We start from the raw sequence: 23,117 nt of genomic DNA, 5'->3' as shown, positions 1-23,117 counted from the left end.
AGATTAATATTCCTAAAATAACAATACATTCAATAGTGACAATCACACAATTGACACCCCCCCACCACCTCCCTCCCCCACTCCCGCATGTCGCGGCATTTTGAATTTTTTTGGGGGGGTGCGCACCCCCCTTGGATCCATCCTTGGTTAGAGTATTTGACAAAGTTCTTGCAACAGAACAACTATCTGTTTCTGAGCACAGTTCCGCCAAACAGTTATACTTAACGCTGGGCCTATTCTTACCATATTGTGAATATAGCCTCTAAGGTTTAAATATCAGGACAATCAAATTTAGATATGGCATGGTTGCAGCACTTGACGTATAATTTGATAGTTTTGTTTTGTGTTACTGCTGCCACCTTCATAATTCATATGTTTATTATACATGCGCAAGCGCGATTTGAGGTTTTGAAAAAAGATACTGAGCTGACGTATAACCCTACAGCATGCCTGAGCGCATATTGAAGTCATACTCGACTGAGCGTTTGCATATAGCCTCAAAGACTATATTCACAATATATCATATGGTAAATATAGTCTCCGCCTATACTTAATTGAATGACTTATGATTTCAGGCAAATGGACAACATTTGACTAGATTTTATGTTAACATATTAAAACAAGAAATTTCTTTTCTGTAATTTGACTACAGATGCTGTACAAAAAGCAATGTCAAAAATATCCGCTCCCCAACACATGTCAAGTTGTGAATCTGACCCTCTTTTGAGTCATGACATCTTCAATCCGCCTGTCGAAAATAAATCATCTAAAGAGAGCAGATGTTGGACATTTTTCTCAACGGTTCTTCCTATCCTTCAGTGGCTGCCAAAGTACAATAGAAAATGGCTGCAGCATGATATCATTGCTGGATTAACTGTTGGACTGACTGTTCTACCACAGGGTTTAGCCTATGCTCAGATTGCAGACTTGCCTCCACAATATGGCCTTTACACTGCATTTATGGGTGGTTTCATCTACTGCATTTTAGGCACCAGCAAAGATGTCACACTTGGTCCCACAGCTATCATGTCTTTGTTTGTTCGTACCTATGGAGAAGGTGATATTGTGCAAGTTGTTATTCTAACATTATTAGGAGGATGCATACAGTTTGTAATGGGTGTACTACGTTTAGGATTTGTCATGAGGTTTCTGTCTGTACCTGTTATAAGCGGATTTACGTCTGCAGCAGCAATAACTATTGGATTTGGACAAGTGAAGCATATTTTAGGTGTCAAAGTTACTCAGACAGAATATTTTATTCCTGAAGTAATTGAAACATTTAAACATATACCAGATTCTAATATATGGGATGTTTTGATTGGATTGATATGTCTTTTTCTTTTAATTTTGTTGAAACTCTCAAATAGAGGCATTCAAAGGAATGAGACTGACACTGCTTGTCAAACAGCAGCTAAGGTATTTATCTGGTTTGTTGCAACAGCAAGAAATGCAATTATTGTCCTCAGTGCAGCAGCTGTTGCATTTGCCATTCACAGTCAAAATATTGCAGGGTGTAAAGTCACAGATTGCATAACTCTAACTGGAAAAATCACAGAAGGTCTTCCACCTTTCAAGGCACCTTCATTTTCTGAAACTAAAGGTAATGTAACCGTAAGTGCTGGAAAGTTGATAGGAAACATTGGAGAAGGCTTAATTATTGTTCCACTTATGGGTTTTTTGGAAAGCATTGCCATTGGAAAAGCATTTGCTAGAAAAAGTGGATATACTTTGGATATAAATCAAGAAATGATTGCAATTGGAGTCGCTAATATATTCAGCTCATTTGTATCTTCATATACAATTACAGGAAGCTTTTCAAGAACAGCAATCAATCACCAAAGTCATGTAAAAACTCCTGCTGGAGGAATATTTACAGGCACTCTTGTAATTTTAGGTCTCGTTGTCCTAACGCCATTGTTTTATTACATTCCAAAAGCTACACTCGCTGCTGTTATCATTAGTGCTGTTGTTTTTATGATTGACTATGCAACAGTGTATCGGTTGTGGTGTGTTAAAAAGATCGATTTGCTACCTTTGTTTGCGACATTTTTTACCTGCTTTTGGTATATTCCGTATGGAATTCTTGCTGGTGTCGCCACATCTCTTCTTATACTGCTTTATCCTATCACCTTTCCAGGAATTAAATTTTCTATTGTTGAGTCGACAGTGAGAAGTGGTAAAGATATTTTGTTGGTACTGATTCAGTCTGGGCTTTCGTTTCCTAGTGCAGATCACATTTGCGGTAAAGTTAAACAAAAAGTTCATGCCACAGATGCTTCCATTAAAGCAGTTATTCTTAACTTTGAGCATGTGTCTACTTTTGATTTTACAACATCACAAGCTTTTGCAGAGTTGGCAACAGATATGCAAAACTTAGAAATACAGTTGATAATAGTTTCTGCAGATGAAGGAATTCGCAACATTTTGATTAAAACAATACAGCCTGGATGTATCAGATTTTACAAAGAACTTCAAGAAGCTCTGTCATAAATTTAAAGAAATTTTAACTTTTATTCGTTGTTATTGTTCTTATACTAATGTTTTGTTTCATGTCTCATGTGGATTAGCTCAATGATTTGTAAAATATTGTAATATAAAAAGTACTTTTTTATAATTTACTTTCAGTGTTTGTGATGTCGATATGTTAGTCACGTGTATTTCAGACTATTAGTATTTTCTTTTTAAATATCACAGTGAAAAAGTATTACAAACTTTCCAATTGCAAAATTACTTCAAGGAAAGTTTTTGTCTGTTAAAGGGTGGGGACCAGGTATCTTATATGAAATAAGGTTTTCAAGTTACGAACAAAGTAGTTATGACACCGATCAATATTAATGAAAAACAAATAAAAGACTTTAGTTGTATTTTCACCTTGAACATAGGTTGGCTACAAAATGGTTTAGTTGAGTAAAACGGTATGTTTATTGTGTGGCTCAATGCTTTCATTCTGTATTTAAAATACAAGTAAATGAAAACGCATTTTATGATGCCTACCAATAAGAACAATTTTGTCATATCAATAATTGCATTGTTTATGAATAGTTGAAGAACCGTGCCGAGTAACGTAATCAGATTTAACATATTTCTGTTTATTATACTGTAGCAACATTTACAGTTCAAAACAAACATCTTCATTGAAACAATATAGTTTTTTGTTTTCTGTAAATATTGCTATAACAAACTGCAATGTTAAATCTGATAACGTTACTCGGCTTCGCATGCCTACGGTTCAAAAAGTGAAACTCTCTACTAAAGCTCCGAATAGTTAAAGACTGGTGTATTACTTGTTTCAGTATTTTTTTTCTGTTATAACTTATTACAATTAATTCGTTGGCGTCCAACCCTTGCAATACGGAAACAGCAAATGTTTAATCGTATTGAGAGTGAGTTGTTACAGCTTCATTTGTAAATTACGGTCATTTGTTACTGTAAAAAAAAAGAAATGTTGCATTTTATAGGTTTTAGCATTTATATGTCACACTAGGTAACCACACCAACATAACCATGGCCACACCAAGGGCGTAGTCAGGGAGAGCAATTGCTAATTGCAAGAGATCACTTCAAAGTTTATGTAATTTTGTGTCTTGATGCTTTGCATGCTGACCTCCAGCTCATATTTTTGCATTGCTCTTGGTAATTGCAATTCACACTAAAACTCTCACGTTACCACTTCACTACATTGGTTTTGTTGCTGCAAGAATTCTTAATATTTGTCCTAGGAATATTATCTCTGTACAAGTTTATAAAATCAGGAATCAGAAGATTTTAAGGTGTTTAATTTTTTATCAAACCATGTTTGTGTCATTGCAAGTGTTCTATAAAATTAGCAAACAAAACCCGACCCGACTGTCTTTTTTATCAAACAGTGCAATGTTCTATATATGTCATCATGTTACTCTCAATGTGTTTGCTAGGAGGAGGCTGAGCCTTACCTAGTCTTTATGTTAATTTGATGTTTATAGTAATTTGTCACCCTCATAACCTACCTGAGTTGTCCAACTCAGACTTAATAACTTACATGAATAAGGTAAACAAAAATACAGCAGTCAAATAAAGCCATTAGGGAACGTTCAAATATTACCTAACGCTTTTTTCCGAATTTTTGACCCCCCCTCCCCCATGTAACGCCAACGCAACGTTTTTTTCACCCCCCCCCCCCTCCCCCATGTAACGCTTTTTCACTACAAATTCAGCACAAAAAACTACCATTCCGTACTCGAAAGCGTTACGTAACGTTTTGCTTGAACCCCTCCCCCCCGATGTGACGCTAACGTAACGCTTTGCATAAACCCCCCCTCCCCCTCGACGTTACGTAATATTTGAACGTTCCCTTAGTCGTTTCTGGGTTGTATGTTTGGTCACTTTGTGCTATTGCTGCGCTATGTACTTACAATCCTTTTCAAAAGGCTTGCTTTGTGCAGTATGTGCACTGTACAGTATACTCTTGTTTGTATGGCTCGTTTTTGTCCTCAATGCATTGAACTATAATATGGCTGACCGCTCTCCATTCAGCGGCAGGATTAAGCTCTCAAAGAAGCTTTCCCAGTCCGAGGATAAAGATCAAATCAATCAATCAATTGGTCGAATTAGTTTTGATCCTCCCAGCTTAAAAAATTGCTTCCATATAAAATTTGTTGTAGCTGCAGTAAATGCACTTACAGGTGAATTGAACAAACTTCTTTTTATGATCTTGCTTTAATTACCGTATGCTAGCACAACAATTCTAATAATTTAATGTATGCATTTTTATGTCAATCAAAACGTGATAGTCAAACAAACATATCAAGCTATCCAACACAACTGGATTGCGCGTGTTCATTTTAAGCCAGCTGTGTCCTTAGTTTTACATGTTACTGGTGCAATAAACGAAACTTTCCACCAATGCTCTTATATTCATATAGTTTTCAAAAAATGCCATTTCTTTCATAATTATGTTACTTGTTCATCTCCTGAGATTGGAAACTCGTCATTAATAAAGAAGATCAAGTTTCATGTTATTTTAGCATATTGTATATATATGTGTTGAATGGGCTATCAACAAACAGTTAAACTTCAACCACTCATTTCTCCTCTGCGCCACTCTTTTAGTTTCTCATTACTTTTCGGTATGTATGCTCTCTTTTTACTCTTTGATATTTCACTCTATGGCACAAGAAGTCCTCCTCTCGTAGCTTGGCTAGTCCATCTCGCTCTCTTCTCCTCCAAGTGGTTTCACGAGGTCCCACTTTTTTAATCCACCCAACATTATCCGTGTCCTTGTACGTTCCAAAATTCTTTACTTGGTATCAAATTTTCTCCAACTAGGTCGTCACTATCCATTTCTTAAGTTTGCTGTCGTTATTTTTTGATGATTCTTGTATTGTGTGGTTCATTATTTAGCTAATTGTTACAATTCTTGCCTTTATATAATACGCTGCGGTCAAACGTAGCCGGGTACGTTTCTAATCAGGATGATCAGAATTTTAGACCAAGGTTTCAAATTCAGCTAAAAAACGTTTCATGTTGTGTAGACGTAAGAGCTCGTTTATTTAGCGTTACATTTAACACTAACCTATAATGGTATTATTTGATCTTGCTCACTTGTGTTGCTTCATTCTGCATCGATTCTTCAACCCATCAATAAAATGTGCCAGCATGCCCACTTGTTCACTATTGCAAAGTCTTGATTTATGAGTATGAAGATTCATAGTTTTAGAAATATTGCATGCCAAGGTACACGGCTAATATTACACGGTCAAATGTCGAGTAATTGCGCTGCGCTGAATTCGAAAAGAAAGCTAAAGGCTGCATTGGCCATTGTTTGTTTGTTTGTTTTATCTTTATCCTGCATTGCGGGAAAGCGGACTTGAGCGCTATGCATCGGTGTACGCCTTACGACGTACACATGACCCACGCTGCAGCCGACGACAATGTTTGTTTCCGGTTGTCTACTCTACTTATGACTTAAATTTGGTACTACCCATTACTCGAAATCGATCACTGGGTAGAGCCAATTATCGTGAAGTTTCTTGCCCAGAGAAACAACAGCAAGTACGGGTGGCTGGAGTCGAACATGCAGGCTCTCGACTGCGAGCCCAACGCGCTAACCACTCGGCCACTGCTGCCATATTTTGTTGTAACATGTAGCCAACGTGAGTGGCAGATGTCAATATATTACAAACAGATAAGTCAAGTACCGTGGTGGGCTACTTTATCCATAAGGACTGTCAATAAAAGCCGCCTCAATAAATTTCAAAAATACCCCCCTTATCCGTGCGGAAAACATAGCTGATATATCAGAAGTATAGGGGAAGGCGAGGTAAAACGGACATTTGTTTTTTTGAAAAAACTACAAACAAAAATAAAACTTGTTTCTTTCTCTTCTAAAACTATTATATTCCACTCGACAAATTTGGTCATTTTGTGCCACACTCAGCGGCAAAGAGGCCGAAATAGCTTTCTCAGTACCGGTAGGCTATTTTATTATAAAACTTGTCTACTAAAATGTAATGATAGCCTATTTAGGTGCTTTTGTTAATTTTTGCTCTTTTTGTTTTGAACATTAGTGGACAATGGATTACTACTGTTTTGGATCACTATCCTCCAAAAAACGAGCTTTCCACATATTTTAATTTTGCTTATAATTATACAGTAGACTTTCTTTAGGTAGCTTGTATGGGGCAAAACGAACATGTTTTACGCTAAAAAAAAACCTGCTGTTGGCTTTTAGGCTGTGTTGTAGGTGTCGTGATATCGCCATGTCCGTTTAAAGCAACAGTACCGACCGGTAGTTTTTTTTAGCGTAAAAATTGTTTTGGAACAGATATCTATTTTGTTTTGTAGACCTGAAACAGCAAAGATCCATTTCTCAAACAGTTATTGCATGAAAGGATCTAATATTGCGGTATATATATGCATCAATAAATATACTGTATAGTTAAGCACGGCCACCAAATCTAAAAATCTGACAAGATACGAATTTGCTCTTTTGTGATTCAACAGGTTAGGCTATATCACAAGCTATGCTGGCATAAAACATGAGGTGAAAGTATTAAGAAACAAAAAAGTTATGGCGCTAAATCGAAAATGTGGATCAAAGGCCCGACCTCCCATCTAATCATAATATTGTTTTATTTTACTATTTGAATAACGTAGCCTAATGTTTGTTTTCGTAGGCTGTAGTGGCACTGCTTAAAGATGGGCCATCCATACACAGCTGCAGTAATGCAAGTACGACATCCCGAGCGCGGCCACGGTGGGGATTAACAGAGAACGGCGTTTATATTCTTTGTACGGTAGTAGTTCATTGCAATTGCACAAGCCAACTTGCCACATTGGAACAAAAGAGAGTAAGACCGGTCTGACGAAATTAAGCCTCGATTACAAATAGAATGCCGTACAAACTGATTGAAATCTATTTTGAAACTGAAGCCCGGCCATTACGAGAGTTTCTACAGTGGGAGCAAACTGCTCATCTTGAAAACTATTGAAACTACTTTTCTACATTCGACTGCACGTTGAAACATCTTGAAACATATAACAAACTTACATATGAAAACTAACTCATTCCATAACTTATCGAACTTACATACCAACAGTTAAGACTTCTACTAGTTTTTTTATCCTCTAGAAGTGAGACGATAGACGTTGCAGTTTAAGAACCACGTTTTAGATAACAAACATGGTTAGCCTGCATGGCCCTGACTTGTTGATTACACACAGCACACAACAAACCAACAACGCAGATAGACTGTTATCAACATTTTCTAAAATTTTTGAAAAAATTATTCACAAAAAAATGATGAATTATAATTTATATAATTTACTGATGACATCACATGATTTCCACGAAAACAATTCAACAAGTTTGGCTGTAACCACAAGACATGAAGAATTACTATCAAGTTTTGACGACGATAAATTTACATGCTCGATTTTTTTAGACCTCTGCAAGGCATTTGACACAGTTGATCATAACATACTTTTGAAAAAGCTTTATCACTACCGTACGGTTTTAGAGGAAAAATCCATAACATATTAACTTCGTATTAACAAACAGGTTTCAATGTATAAAAATAGGTAGTACAAGATCAAATTTTCTGGAAGTCAAGAGTGGTGTACCACAAGGTTCAATCCTTGGACCATTGTTATTTTTGATTTAGTGGCAGCCGTGGCCGAGTGGTTAGCGCGTTGGGCTCGCAGTCGAGAGCCTGCATGTTCGACTCTAGCCACCCGCACTTGCTGTTGTTTCTCTGGGCAAGAAACTTTACGATAATTGCCTCTACCCAGTGATCGATTTCGAGTAATGGGTAGTACCAAATTTATGTCACAAGTAGGCCTAGAGTAGACAACCGGAAACAGACATTGCCGTCGGCTGCAACGTGGGTCAGGTGTACGTCGGAAGGCGTATTAGTCTTTTTGCCAATGATATAAACTTTTAAATGATTGACCACTGCTTGACATCTCTTCAAAGTAGAGCCAGGTGTGAAATAGACAAAATTGATGTTTGGATTTGGATGATGAAATTCATATTAAATAACAAACTAGAAAATTCTTGAACAAATTAAACCGGACATATCCCTAGAAGCTAGAATCGTCAGGCAGAAACTTTCATATTTTGGCCACATAATGAGAAGCAAATCAATGGAAAAAGACATCATGCTTGGTTTGGTGAGCGGAGGAAGAGGAAGGGGGCGCCCGAAAACAACATGGCTTGACACGATTGTAGGCTAAATGACAGTGGCATGGGAGTGCATGAATTGAAGGAGACTGCGTGGGATCGAGAGATGTGGAGAAAGATGACGTATAGAGTGACCGAGAGTCGTAAACGACTGAACGGATGATGATGATGATGTTTGGATGAAGTCTAATAAGTTATCTATAAATTATTCTAAAACTTGTTAGGCCTGTATGTTGATCTGCTATCTATAATCAAAAGATCAAACAAAATTTTAGTTTACACATTAAAGGAAATGAACCGGAAAGGAAAAATTGTACTTCTACAAAAATTGTGGTAATAGGCACTTTAACGTAGGACAGGTTTCCTCGTGAATCAGCTGTTTGCAGTCATGTGACTCACGCCATTATGATTGTAACCTAATAAACTCAATTGATTGCAGTCTTTAAGATCCTTCTTGCACTCAGTTCAGTTTCAGAAGAAAAACGAACATTAGCAGAGGGTGGGAATCGAACCCACGCAATCGAAATGGCTATTCCCTTGCCCTAACCCTAACCCATTAGGCCACGCTGCTGTGGCGATACATTCACTTAATTTTTTTTTGTATCAAAAATCTTTGGAGAAGATCGGATCGAGAAGATCGGAATATCACGTGCTGAGTCACATGACTGAAATCAGCTGATTCGCACGAAAAACTGTCCTATGTTAAAGAGTCTACCAAAAATTGTAGCCTACTGTGTTCCATTAACTCTATTAAAAATTGTGTAGGCTAGCCTACTTTGCTCATTTTCAATCTAAGGTTCAATATTCCATACCATTTTGAACTGGGAAAGGTCTAACCAAACACTTATTTCTTCAATTCAAGTAGGCCTACTTTAAAATAAATTTATTCGTTCATGCTTATTTGTACCAAAAACAACCCATACAACTGAGCTCTATCGTGCTTTTAACGTTTTAAAAATTGAAGACTTAATTAAACTTGAATATGGAAAATTTATGTTTAAAATTGTGCATGATATGTTGTCAAAGTTGTAGGCTATGATGCTTACTTCACCAATTTAGATAGCCTACTATCCATAGTTAGCCTACAACACTCGCCATCACAAAAAATGTACGTTGTTTTTAGCCTACCACCTGTTAAATCAAATAATGGGGGAAAATGTTATGTTTTAGCCTACTTCTTCTTCTCTCGTGTTGTCGCTATATGTCAGGGCATCCGTTGATTAGCCACTGCATGATGTCGTCATCGATAGAAACTAGGCCTTCCATAGGCTACCATGAGGTTGTCTGTATAGCCGGCAATCCTTGATAATGTGGGCTGCCGTCTACAATTCACCACGCTCACAAGCAGCACTCTCTGCCAATCCCCAGCGCAACATGTCTGCATCTAGCGTCCAACACCAGTGAGCAAACGGTTACGCCTTGATAAGGCAAGTCTAGAGAGGCCATGGCCCAGCTGGTTCTCGGGCGGGGATCTGAATACTTGGCGCGACTTGGCGAAGTGGGGATGTGCTGCTTGACCATTGTTCACACCACGCCGCGTGGCACCACTGTTTGCTAGGGCTTCCACCAGAGGCTGCCAGAAGGTCTTGTGCAGCGCATACAAATAGCTTTCTTGATTTTAGCCGTTGCTTTGGGGGCGAAAGCAAGTACCTCCACGTCGTCGCCCCCGCAAGCACCGACTTTGGGAAAATAAACTTGCTACAACTGTCGGTATAAAGTTATGTCTTACTGGTGTGAAGTTATGGAGTGGCATTTCTAATGAGCTGAAAGATAATACATATAATGTCTTTATAGCTAAGTAAGCTAGACTACAAGTGTTTTCTTCTTGGTCAATATGGTAATCAATTCATACTTGCTTTAATGTTGATATTTCTTTGATGTTTTTTTTTCTGTATTGGTGTTCATGTTTCCGTTTTTTTTAGTTTTTTTTAGTGTGATTATTTGTTTTTTTATTACTGCGTTACCTGCAATAGGCTAGGGTGGGCAGCTGACATTAATGACCTTACAGGTAACGACTAGAACATCACACAACTAAGGCGAAAGAGCCACGCAGCTTGAGTCCTGTCTTTGTCATGAGTTACCAAGGGGGGTGGGGGGGACTTGTATACCTGGGACTGCAGTGGCTCCGAGAGGGGGGAGGTCGGGCCAGTTTCCCCCCTAGCAAAACATTGTAAAGGAAAAACGGGTAGTTTTTTTGTTTTTGCACTTTTGAGGGGAGCCCATTTTTAGTAGTAAAGTAAAAATGTACCAACTAAATAATCAACAAATTCTTAAATGAAGTGTGTAGTTCCAAGTATTTCTCATTCATTGTAAATGTCACTCTCGATACTTCTCATCAAGAACAAATCATTTTCGTGTTAAGGTAGGCAATGTTGAACAGCTTCAAGACGTAAAATCTGAAGCTGAAACGATTTCTGTATCACTGAACGGTTTCGATTATAGGCTATTGATAGTTTCAACTTGAAAACTGGTGTTGTTTTAGCTAAGCGGGAATTATTTTTGCCTGACAACTGAACCTTAACTTCAAAATTTTCGTTGGCCAGGCATAGGATGTTGTATCCAATATACTGCAAGTTATCTGGGAAAGTTAAAGGTATCAGTCCAAGCACGATTAAAGAAAGTAAATCCTGTATATTTTTTGTTTATGGATCATCATCATCATCAGTCATCAGCTCCTCTTGCAGCAGGTTGCGCATCAACATGAGTTATTTGCTTCCTAGAGTGGCGATTTTGAGCCAGCTCGCCCAGTGTCGCCAAGTTGAGTCCGGTCCATGATTGGATATTGTCTTGTCATCGTTTTGGTTATCTGCCACGTTTTCTTTTTCCTTCTACTTTGCCTTCTGTGCAAACTTTGCTGATTCCGAATTGTGATCTTTTATTGTGGCCGAACAGTTTTAAAACTTTTGATTTTATTATTGCTTCAATTGGATGTCATTTTGTCATAGTTAAAAGATGTTCTGTTTTCGTGCGGTCAAGTAGCCTTTTATTGGTCATGCTTCTTATGATGTGATTTTGGAAGGTATAGTGAGTTTTTTCTTTATTTGAGTTTTTTGTTTATGGATGTTGTTGCTTTAATCTAGTTGGAATTCATAATGTTGCCTACAGACAGCGTTGTTCAACTGTCTTATCATTTTTGGAGTAATTTATTACCTTGTGGCATCTTCAAAGTTATAGCCCAGTCAGAGAAAAAATTCTGAAAAATCTAAAGAAAGCTGTCGTATCATCTTGCAAAGAAAATTGACTTCGAGAGGGTAATCAAGGCGTGGTGCAGTCAAACCCAACGCTTTACATTACCCTTTTGCAATTGAAGCTCTAAAGACGTTTCTCATCAAGTTGGAACCAACAAGAGCTTGATCGGAAGCTGAGTCAATGCTAAAGTAGCCTACAACTAGCAGTTTTAAATTTGTGACTGCTTTGCATTATGTGGATTACGTCCTAAACAAGATTCACTGATAAATTTAATGAAATTAAAGGAAGATGTAATTTAAGTAAGAGAAAGCTGAGAAGAGTAGGCTACTACTCGCAAGCTAAAGTTGCAGTGGAAATTATAAATTTAAAAGAAAATAATTTTCTCTTCCTGAGGAAACATTTCACCTCTCAATGCTAGACTGTAGTTATATTATTACGACTAGCCTAAATCTAATTAAATTAATTGTTAACTCTAATTATTACAGTTGATTGCAATGTACAGTAATTTCCTAATGTGGAATGATAGGCTACTCTTTGAGCTTTTTTTAGTTAACTACCCGGTATCAGTATCAGCACGTACAAGTCGCTGATCGAGGTTTTTGCAAACATTTCAAAATTAACCAAACTTCACTTTCTTCCTCTCAATGCTAGACTGCAGTTTTATTATTGAAAAAATGGAGCAAAGCCGAAGTCGCTGATCGGAGTTTGTACAAACATTTTAAATAGGTTGCACCCTAGGTGGATGCAACCTATTTCGTCCCCTGAACATTTTGTCTCCTGAAAAGATCAAGAGAAAAAATAGAACAAAGCCGAAGTAGCTGATCGGAGTTTGCACAAACATTTTAAAATTTTCCCGTTGAATGAATCATTTATTTATGGGCAACCACAAAAGAAGTGTGACTTTTTCTTTATAATTTGTCTTAAAAATGTTAGTTGGAAGTAAATAGATCATTCCAGTGTGGCAGCTCGTGATCATTTATATTGGAGAGGCTACAAACTTAATGAGGAGTGAGGTTCGGTTTATCAAAATAGCCCTAACCCCAAAGCGAGGTGCGGTTTATCATCTATTATTTTAAGATACTGAGTATGGTCAACCGTTCGGCAACTCTGATCAGCGACTTTGACGTTTCTTTATTTCTTCCCTCGATCTTTATAGCCTACGGATGCAACCTAGTTCGTACCATGAACAGTTCGGACCGTCAGTTCGTACCTTGAAAAGATCGAGAAAAAAAAATAAAAAAAGCCGAAGTCGCTGATCGCAGTTTCCGCAATCATTTTAAAATTTTCCCCCTGAAAAAATCGAGAGAAAAAATAGCTCAAAACCGCAGTCCGCTGATCGCAGTTTCCGCAAACCTTTTTCCCCAGTTTCCGCTAACTCTAACCATAGAGTAATCTATGCTCTAACCCTAACCCTCGCTGATCGCAGTTTTCGCAAAATTTTTTTCGCAGTTTCCGTTAACCCTTACCCTTATTCTAACTATAGAGTAATCTATGCTCTAACCCGAACCCTCGCTGATCGCAGTTTCCGCAGACATTTTCCCGCAGTTTCCGCAAATATTTTTCCGCAGTTTCCGCTAACCTTTACCCTAACCAGTGGCGGCTGGTGAGGGTTGAAAATGGTGGTGCTGTGGACGGGCGCAGCCCGGCCGCGTCTTTGCTGAAGGCGAGTAAAATGCCGGGGGGTCTTGGGGGCCCCCCCAGAAAAATTTGAAAAATGACACTTAATTTGGTGCATTCTGTGCGCATCTTCAGCTCTAAATTGTAATGAAAAGTTAAGATAAAACTTTTGCGGTTTCAACTTTTTCCTTTTGTTGGTTTCGTTGCTGTGTTTTATTTCCACTACATCGTTTCTTTTGTATTAAGACAAGGAAAAATAAATTGAATTGGTGAATTGGCTGCAGCCATTATTGTGACACACTGACAGAAAGCGTTGCTAAACACTTTTGCAATGTATTGTTCTGCAAGTTAGTGTTGGGGAATCGCCAAACACAATTAATTAAACTAAATCGGTTCTAAAAAATAGTTAAAAAAAAAACAAATAACCAAACCCCAAATATGTAGACAAACACCTTTGAAAATGGGCAATTTTATTGAATTAGGCGATAAAATTGCCAACCCTAGGCGCGGTGTTCAAGACAGCGCCAAAACGACGAACGTTGGCATTGCCAGACTGATAAACTACGTCATTGTCACGTGACTTCGACTTGGTTTGTTTGCTTTTATGACGCTCGTGCTCAGGCGCACGGAAAACCACAGCGCCTACAGTGCGAAATCATAGCGGTCAAGCTTGAGTGGAAGTCATGTGACAACGAGGTAGTTTCCCTCTCTGAGAAGGAGTTTCAGTCCAGTCAGTTACAGTCAATAAAGCGAAAAGTTGGAAAGGTCTGCAAACGTAAACAAATTTAACAAAAACAATGAAAAATCACGACGTGTTTTACGGGCAGAATGAGCCCCAAAAATTGGTGGAGCTGCAGCGCCACAGCACCATTACACGAGCCGCCACTGACCCTAACCATAAAGTAATCTATGCTCTAAACCTAACCCTCGTTGATCGCAGTTTCCGCAAACATTTTTCCGCAGTTTCCGCTTACCCTAACCACAACCATAGAGTAATCTATGCTCTAACCCTAACCCTCGCTGATTGCAGTTTCCGCAAACATTTTTCCGTAGTTTCGCAGTTTCCGCTAACCGCAGTTTCTGCTAATCCTAAACCTCGAGTTTGTTTCAAATTGTTTGGGGAAACTCCGATCAGCGACTTCGGCTTTTTTTAATTTTTTTTTTCGATCTTTTCAGGGTACGAACTGACTGTACGAATGGTTCAATAGCCTACTCGTATAATCTAATTTTGCAATCAACCTTGCCTTATCAATATTACTTGGAGATTAAAGCCAGGCATTGTGACGTTAGACTTGATCTAAGTTGCGCGTGATTAGTATAGAATTACCGGTACCGGTACTCCCATCGTTTCTCAGCAAAGGATTCACCTTTGATATGCTGATTCAATGTCATCAATCGTTGAAGCAACGTAAAAATCGAAAGTTTTCTTGCTTGAATGGAAGCTAAGGGATGCAGTATTCACATTTTCAAGATGCACAATATGCTATGCAATGAAGATTTGCATCGCTAGTTCCTGTGTTATTTCTCGGCAGACAAATATGACCAATTTAAGGTGCTCTTGCGCAAGACGCCCTGTTGGTCAACTGGACAAAATGATGACGTCAAAAAACGTCACACACATTGGAATATACTATTATGAAAGAGGAAGTGCGGGGTGGAAATGCAATGAAACACACCAGAAGGAAATTGTCTCCCATTTATTGATTTGTTGTTGAATTTAAACAAATATGCGATCGGTGAAAAGCACAAGCATAGATCTAACCAAAAAAGTTAATACCAAGTCCCACTATGCTACTAGCTCCATCTGGTGGCCACTTAAACTTGTTAATATCAAGTCCCAAAAAACTACTAGCTCCATCTAGTGGCCACCTAAACTTGACCAAATTCAAACCATTATCAAAAGTTTATTTGCAATGATAAAAACATTTAACGACAACCAATTGCAAGAACATATTACTGTTTATTGAAGTGTTAACTTTCATTTTTATATCTTATTTAATATGCGAGCAATCGTTGTTCGAAGACAGCCCCCCCAACGAAGCTTTTCCCCAATGCATTTCAATGGCGAATCGATCGTCTTTCAGTTCACGCCCTGCGTGATCACGATAATTAATTGTCTCCCATTTATTCATTTCTTGCTCAATTTCAACAGATTTGCTACCGTTGAAAAGCGCAAGCATAGATCTAACCAACTAAGTTAATACCAAGTCCCAAAATACTACTAGCTCCATCTAGTGGCCACCTAAACTTGACCAAATTCAAACCATTATCAAAAGTTTATTTGCAATGGTAAAAACATTTAACGACAACCAATTAAAAGAACATATTACTGTTTATTGAAGGGCTAACTTTCATTTTTATATCTTATTTAATATGCGAGCAATCGTTGTTCGAAGACAGCCCCCCAACGAAGCTTTTGCCCAATGCATTTCAATGGCGAATCGATCGTCTTTCAGTTCACGCCCTGCTTGTTCACGATAATTAATTGTCTCCCATTTATTCATTTCTTGCTCAATTTCAACAGATTTGCTATCGTTGAAAAGCACAAGCATAGATCTAACCAACTAAGTTAATACCAAGTCCCAAAATACTACTAGCTCCATCTGGTGGCCACCTAAACTTGACCAAATTCAAACCATTATCAAAAGTTTATTTGCAATGATGAAAACATTAAACGACAACCAATTAAAAGAACATAGCCTATTACTGTTTGCCCAATGCATTTCAATGGCGGATCGATCGTCTTTCAGTTCACGCCCTACGTGATCACGATAATTAATTGTCTCCCATTTATTCATTTCGTGCTCAATTTTAACAGATTTGCTATCGTTCAAAAGTACAAGCATAGATCTAACCAACTAAGTTAATACCAAGTCCCAAAATACTACCAGCTCCATCTAGTGGCCACCTAAACTTGACCAAATGCAAACCATCATCAAAACTTCATTTGAAATGATAAACAATCTAAATCAAATCCAATTAAAAGAACATGTCACTGTTTATTGAAGGGCTAACTTTCATTTTTATATCTTATTTAATATATGAGCAATCGGTGTTCGAAGACAGCCCCCCAACGAAGCTTTTGCCCAATGCATTTCAATGGCGAATCGATCGTCTTTCAGTTCACGCCCTGCGTGATCACGATAATTAATTGTCTCCCATTTATTCATTTCTTGCTCAATTTCAACAGATTTGCTATCGTTGAAAAGCACAAGCATAGATCTAACCAACTAAGTTAATATCAAGTCCCAAAATACTACTAGCTCCATCTAGTGGCCACCTAAACTTGACCAAATTCAAACCATTATCAAAAGTTTATTTGCAATGATAAAAACATTAAACGACAACCAATTGCAAGAACATGTTACGGTTTATTGAAGGGCTAAATTTCATTTGTATACCTTATTTAATATATGAGCAATCGTTGTTCGAAGACAGCCCCCCAACGAAGCTTTTGCCCAATGCATTTCAATGGCGAATCGATCGTCTTTCAGTTCACGCCCTGCTTGTTCACGATAATTAATTGTCTCCCATTTATTCATTTCTTGCTCAATTTCAACAGATTTGCTACCGTTGAAAAGCACAAGCATAGATCTAACTAACTAAGTTAATACCAAGTCCCAAAAAACTACTAGCTCCATCTAGTGGCCACCTAAACTTGACCAAGTGCAAACCATCACCAAAACTTCATTTTAAATGATAAACAACCTAAATCAATTCCAATTAAAAAAACATGTCACTGTTTATTGAAGGGCTAATTTTCATTTTTATATCTTATTTAATATGCGAGCAATCGTTGTTCGAAGACAGCCCCCCAACGAAGCTTTTGCCCAATGCATTTCAATGGCGAATCGATCGTCTTTCAGTTCACGCCCTGCGTGATCACGATAATTAATTGTCTCCCATTTATTCATTTCTTGCTCAATTTCAACAGATTTGCTACCGTTGAAAAGCACAAGCATAGATCTAACCAACTAAGTTAATACCAAGTCCCAAAATACTACTAGCTCCATCTGGTGGCCACCTAAACTTGACCAAATTCAAACCATTATCAAAAGTTTATTTGCAATGATAAAAACATTAAACGACAACCATTTAAAAGAATATGTTACTGTTTATTGAAGGGCTAACTTTTATTTTTATACCTCATTGAATATATGAGCAATCGTTGTTCGAAGACAGCTTCCCAACGAAGCTTTTGCACAATGCATTTCAATGACGAATCGATCGTCTTTTTGGATTCGCATTGCGTGTTCACGATAATTAATTGTCTCCCATTTATATTGAAAAAATGCTAAAGTCATAGAAAGGATTAGGATCAGGCACACAAATAGCCTAAGTGGTGGTGTAATGGCTTGTCCGAATCAAGTAATGTAACAAACACTGATCAATAGGAAAGCGATGTGTGCTCTAGAGCGGTGTAGAACTTTGATCCTTTGGGAGGTCGTGGAAGAATTCTTGTCACTCGGCCCGCAGTCGACATCAACTGGAAAAGTTCGGTTGAGGAAGCAAGTGATGTCAGCTCCAAGTGCAGGAACCAGAAAATTGTTCCTATTTGGATGGAGAAACTTCTGCAAATCATAAAAAGAAACAACAACCAGCGATACAGTGGGTGCGGATACTTATGTTTTGTTCAATGCTTAGCCAAATAATTTTTTCACAACACATAGGCTAAGCCGAATAAACCTAGGCTTAAATATGGATCAAAGGTAAGTAACGAAACCGTAATGAAATGACTTGGGCTTGCATTCTCGTGTTCTTTCATAACCACATGAAGTCATTTTCCCAAAGGCATCCGTGTGTGTAAACAAAATGATTCATAGGTCCAAACCTTAAACGTTGACACACAAAAATCATGTTACAAACGTAACTTTTATTAAGTTAAAAAAATAATTTTGTTTCATGCGACATTGCACTTTTGTTAGCCCAGTTTGTTTGTAATAGAATAAGCATCACAAAGTATGTGGGCAGCAACTCTTTTTTATCATTAGGTAGCCCTGAAAAGGGCTGTTTTTTGGCAAATGGACGATGTGGCGGCTACAGTAATGGGTAGGACTCCCTTATGGCGCGGAGAACTTCCGGAAAATGTCGTCCCCGTGGAAACTGATGTCGCCACATAAATTTATCAAGACACCCAGGTATCATGTGTCTTGTGGTGCCACCCATTCTTTTAAATTTCCGTTTACAATTCAACCACAGGTTTTCAATGTGGTTCGTATGAACCCCTGTGGCCGAAACATAATGATGGTGATGGTTGACTGTTTGGTGGCGATATCCAAGATCTAAAAACATACGAAAGCAACTTTAAATAAATTTCAGCGTAAAATGCTTGCTGCAACGGTTTCCAAATAGAAATAACAAAAACATGTTAAATTGGTAAATTTATTTTTAATGGATGCATAATTCTTTTGACATGAGCCATCGTGCTTTTTGAAAAGGAGCTGTGCAATTAAGTGGCGAGGTCAGTTGATTGTTTTTTCTGCTCCCAAAGTAACTTTAAATCAGTGTTTCTCAACCTTTTTTGGCCCAAAGCCCCCTTCATGAACTGGCAAAATTTTACCGCCCCCCAACAAAAACGATTAATTATGAAAAGCGAATATAAAACAATAAATATTATTTATTCTACAAAAAGTGCTCAATGCCAAGCAAAAAGACAAGCAGAGCGATATAATTATATCAAATATAGTTACCAGTCTCTAAAACCCTTACAGCCTGTTTTACCCTAAAAAGGGGATCATCAGAAGGTCCTTATTCAAATAGAATTATATTTCTATTAGAATAAGGACCTTTTGATGATCCCCTTTTAGGGTGAAACAGGCTGTAAGGGTTTTAGAGACTAGTAACTATATTTGATGAAAAGCAATATATATTTGCGAGCATGAAAATAGTATAGGCCTACTGGTAGTCAGTGTGAACCTTGGGCTTGGTGAGAAAGTGTCAGTTTCTTCACATCCGGTGTAAAGCCAGTGAGAAACATTCGAAGATCACCTCTTATGGATATGTCAAGTGGGATTCGCTGTTTGGTATGTAGCAGAACAACATGAATCCCTTTTCCACCAGGTATGAGGTAGGAAATGCCACCACGTACATACGTGCTCTTTGACAAAATCGTTACGCAGGGCGGTAGATGGGTTAAACCAAAATGCACCCTAGTAATCAAAACGCCCCCTTAATCCGAAGTAATCATACCGCCCCCCTGCAAAATCAAAAACGCCCCCTGGGGGGCGGTACCGCCCACGTTGAGAACCACTGCTTTAAATGGTTAACTGTTGTTAATAGTTTCTACACTATGAATAAGTTGTATCAAGTGGGACTTGGCATGACAGTTTAAGCCATATGGTTGGGTCTGATGCTATCACAACAGAAAAGTACACATTGTACTGTGATATGTCTTCAGACAAGCTAAACACAAACTGGTGGTTGAATGACCAATGGGACTGTGCAAGCAATCAATTTTGGGACATATTCTTAGGTTATTTTAAGGCTGAAAGGAATTTTTTTCACTTAAAAAGTATTTTTCGCTAGGGATGTAGATAAGAGCTACTGCTTTATTTTTGTACAATCTTGAAAAGCCTTATTACACTAGACTTTGCTATAGATCATGGCAAAAGTATATACCTTTTTAGATTTCAATTCATTGAACCTTTAAAGTGTCTTATTTTACCATGTCTGAAAAGAAAAGCGGGTCTATTTATTGATGAAAACCAAGAAAACAAGTTCTGCTTCTTCTCTTGAGTCTCTTTCATTCCATCATACCCTTGACAATCAATTGATGTATCTAGCAAAGTGTCCCCTGGCACATAGACCCTTGTCCCATTGATCATGTATGTAAGCAACCTATGGAACAGTTGTCTGACACTTTTTAATGATGAAAAAAAAACGATAAAGAATATTAGCCTACAGTCATCACTGTTTTGATTTCATGTTATGAAACAATGACTAAACTTTGCAATAAAATTGCTTTAGTTCATGATTTGCTTTAAAATAACGTTTTATTAGAAATAATGTCATATTCGTCCCATAGGTGCCACATCTCCCCTACATATTTTTACTCTCAGTACACCTAGTCTACACAAATGTTTAATCTACATGCATTTTATGTACTTCATCCAATCCATTTAATGTTTAACATAATCCACGTTAAGTGTTTACATGTTAGTGTAAGTCATTTTAAAATAGAACTACAAGAAACACTCACTAGACAAGTTAGAGTATGCACCCCATTCATCGGAATGAATCTCTGTTTCTGGTGCGATGTGGCGTAGAATTTCTGCCTCCAGTGTAGCCCTGTCCCGCCGCGGTACCATTACGATGAAGCATTCTCTAATAGCACAATTTTACTAGGGATATCTACAGGCATTGAGAAGCAAAGGAACGTGCCCGAAGGAGGGTGGGTTAAATAAAAGTGTTGTCAAATATTCCTTCAAATCCCAAGCCCAAGTGATATTGCTCACCTGCTCCAACGTAGTTGACTAAGATATAAATATATATAAGATATAAATAAGATATAAAAATGAAAGTTAGCCCTTCAATAAACAGTGACATGTTCTTTTAATTGGATTTGATTTAGGTCGTTTATCATTTAAAATGAAGTTTTGGTGACGGTTTGCATTTGGTCAAGTTTAGGTGGCCACTAGATGGAGCTAGTAGTATTTTGGGACTTGGTATTAACTTAGTTAGTTAGATCTATGCTTGTGTTTTTTAACGGTAGCAAATCTGTTGAAATTGAGCAAGAAATGAATAAATGGGAGACAATTAATTATCGTGAACACGCAGGGCGTGAACTGAAAGACGATCGATTCGACATTGAAATGCATTGGGCAAAAGCTTCGTTGGGGGGCTGTCTTCGAACAACGATTGCTCGCATATTAAATAAGATATAAAAATGAAAGTTAGCCCTTCAATAAACAGTAATATGTTCGTTTAATTGGTTGTCGTTAAATGTTTTTATCATTGCAAATAAACTTTTGAGAATGGTTTGAATTTGGTCAAGTTTAGGTGGCCACTAGATGGAGCTAGTAGTATTTTGGGACTTGATATTAACTTAGTTGGTTAGATCTATGCTTGTGCTTTTCAACGATAGCAAATCTGTTGAAATTGAGCAAGAAATGAATAAATGGGAGACAATTAATTATCGTGATCACGCAGGGCGTGAACTGAAAGACGATCGATTCGCCATTGAAATGCATTGGGCAAACAGTAATAGGCTATGTTCTTTTAATTGGTTGTCGTTTAATGTTTTCATCATTGCAAATAAACTTTTGATAATGGTTTGAATTTGGTCAAGTTTAGGTGGCCACCAGATGGAGCTAGTAGTATTTTGGGACTTGGTATTAACTTAATTGGTTAGATCTATGCTTGTGCTTTTCAACGATAGCAAATCTGTTGAAATTGAGCAAGAAATGAATAAATGGGAGACAATTAATTATCGTGAACAAGCAGGGCGTGAACTGAAAGACGATCGATTCGCCATTGAAATGCATTGGGCAAAAGCTTCGTTGGGGGGCTGTCTTCGAACAACGATTGCTCGCATATTAAATAAGATATAAAAATGAAAGTTAGCCCTTCAATAAACAGTACTATGTTCCTTTAATTGGTTGTCGTTAAATGTTTTTATCATTGCAAATAAACTTTTGATAATGGTTTGAATTTGGTCAAGTTTAGGTGGCCACTAGATGGAGCTAGTAATTTTTTGGGACTTGATATTAACTTAGTTGGTTAGATCTATGCTTGTGCTTTTCAACGGTAGCAAATCTGTTGAAATTGAGCAAGAAATGAATAAATGGGAGACAATTAATTATCGTGATCACGCAGGGCGTGAACTGAAAGACGATCGATTCGCCATTGAAATGCATTGGGCAAAAGCTTCGTTGGGGGGCTGTCTTCGAACAACGATTGCTCGCATATTAAATAAGATATAAAAATGAAAGTTAACCCTTCAATAAACAGTAATATGTTCTTGCAATTGGTTGTCGTTAAATGTTTTTATCATTGCAAATAAACTTTTGATAATGGTTTGAATTTGGTCAAGTTTAGGTGGCCACTAGATAGAGCTAGTAGTATTTTGGGACTTGATATTAACTTAGTTGGTTAGATCTATGCTTGTGCTTTTCAACGATAGCAAATCTGTTGAAATTGAGCAAGAAATGAATAAATGGGAGACAATTAATTATCGTGAACACGCAGGGCGTGAACTGAAAGACGATCGATTCGCCATTGAAATGCATTGGGCAAAAGCTTCGTTGGGGGGCTGTCTTCGAACAACGATTGCGCGCATATTCAATAAGATATAAAAATGAAAGTTAGCACTTCAATAAACAGTAACATGTTCTTTTAATTGGATTTGATTTAGATTGTTTATCATTTAAAATGATGTTTTCGTTATGGTTTGAATTTGGTCAAGTTTAGGTGGCCACCAGATGGAGCTAGTAGCATAGTGGGACTTGGTATTAACTTTTTTGGTTAGATCTATGCTTGTGCTTTTCACTGATCGCATATTTGTTTAAATTCAACAACAAATCAATAAATGGGAGACAATTTCCTTCTGGTGTGTTTCATTGCATTTCCACCCCGCACTTCCTCTTTCATAATAGTATATTCCAATGTGTGTGACGTTTTTTGACGTCATCATTTTGTCCAGTTGACCAACTGT

General features: G+C 37.7%; 1 protein-coding gene across 1 annotated transcript; it reads left to right on the top strand.

The window, feature by feature from the left end:
* The first annotated feature begins 297 nt into the window (after window positions 1–297).
* On the top strand, window positions 298–2,511 carry LOC145780335 (sodium-independent sulfate anion transporter-like). The gene is made up of 3 exons (XM_082592037.1): window positions 298–320; window positions 496–509; window positions 767–2,511. The coding sequence occupies exons 1-3, from the start codon at window positions 298–300 to the stop codon at window positions 2,488–2,490; spliced, it is 1,761 nt and encodes a 586-aa protein (XP_082448163.1). The 3' UTR covers window positions 2,491–2,511.
* The last annotated feature ends 20,606 nt before the right edge of the window (window positions 2,512–23,117 follow it).

This window comes from Aplidium turbinatum, chromosome 11, assembly GCF_918807975.1.
Source record: "Aplidium turbinatum chromosome 11, kaAplTurb1.1, whole genome shotgun sequence".
NCBI lineage: Eukaryota > Metazoa > Chordata > Ascidiacea > Aplousobranchia > Polyclinidae > Aplidium > Aplidium turbinatum.
The sequence above is the reverse complement of the archived record's forward strand: the minus strand, read 5'-3'. Positions and strand labels throughout refer to the sequence as shown.

Excerpts from the sequence above, each read along its gene's own strand:
- LOC145780335 (XM_082592037.1), top strand. The coding sequence starts at position 298 with ATGGCATGGTTGCAGCACTTGAC.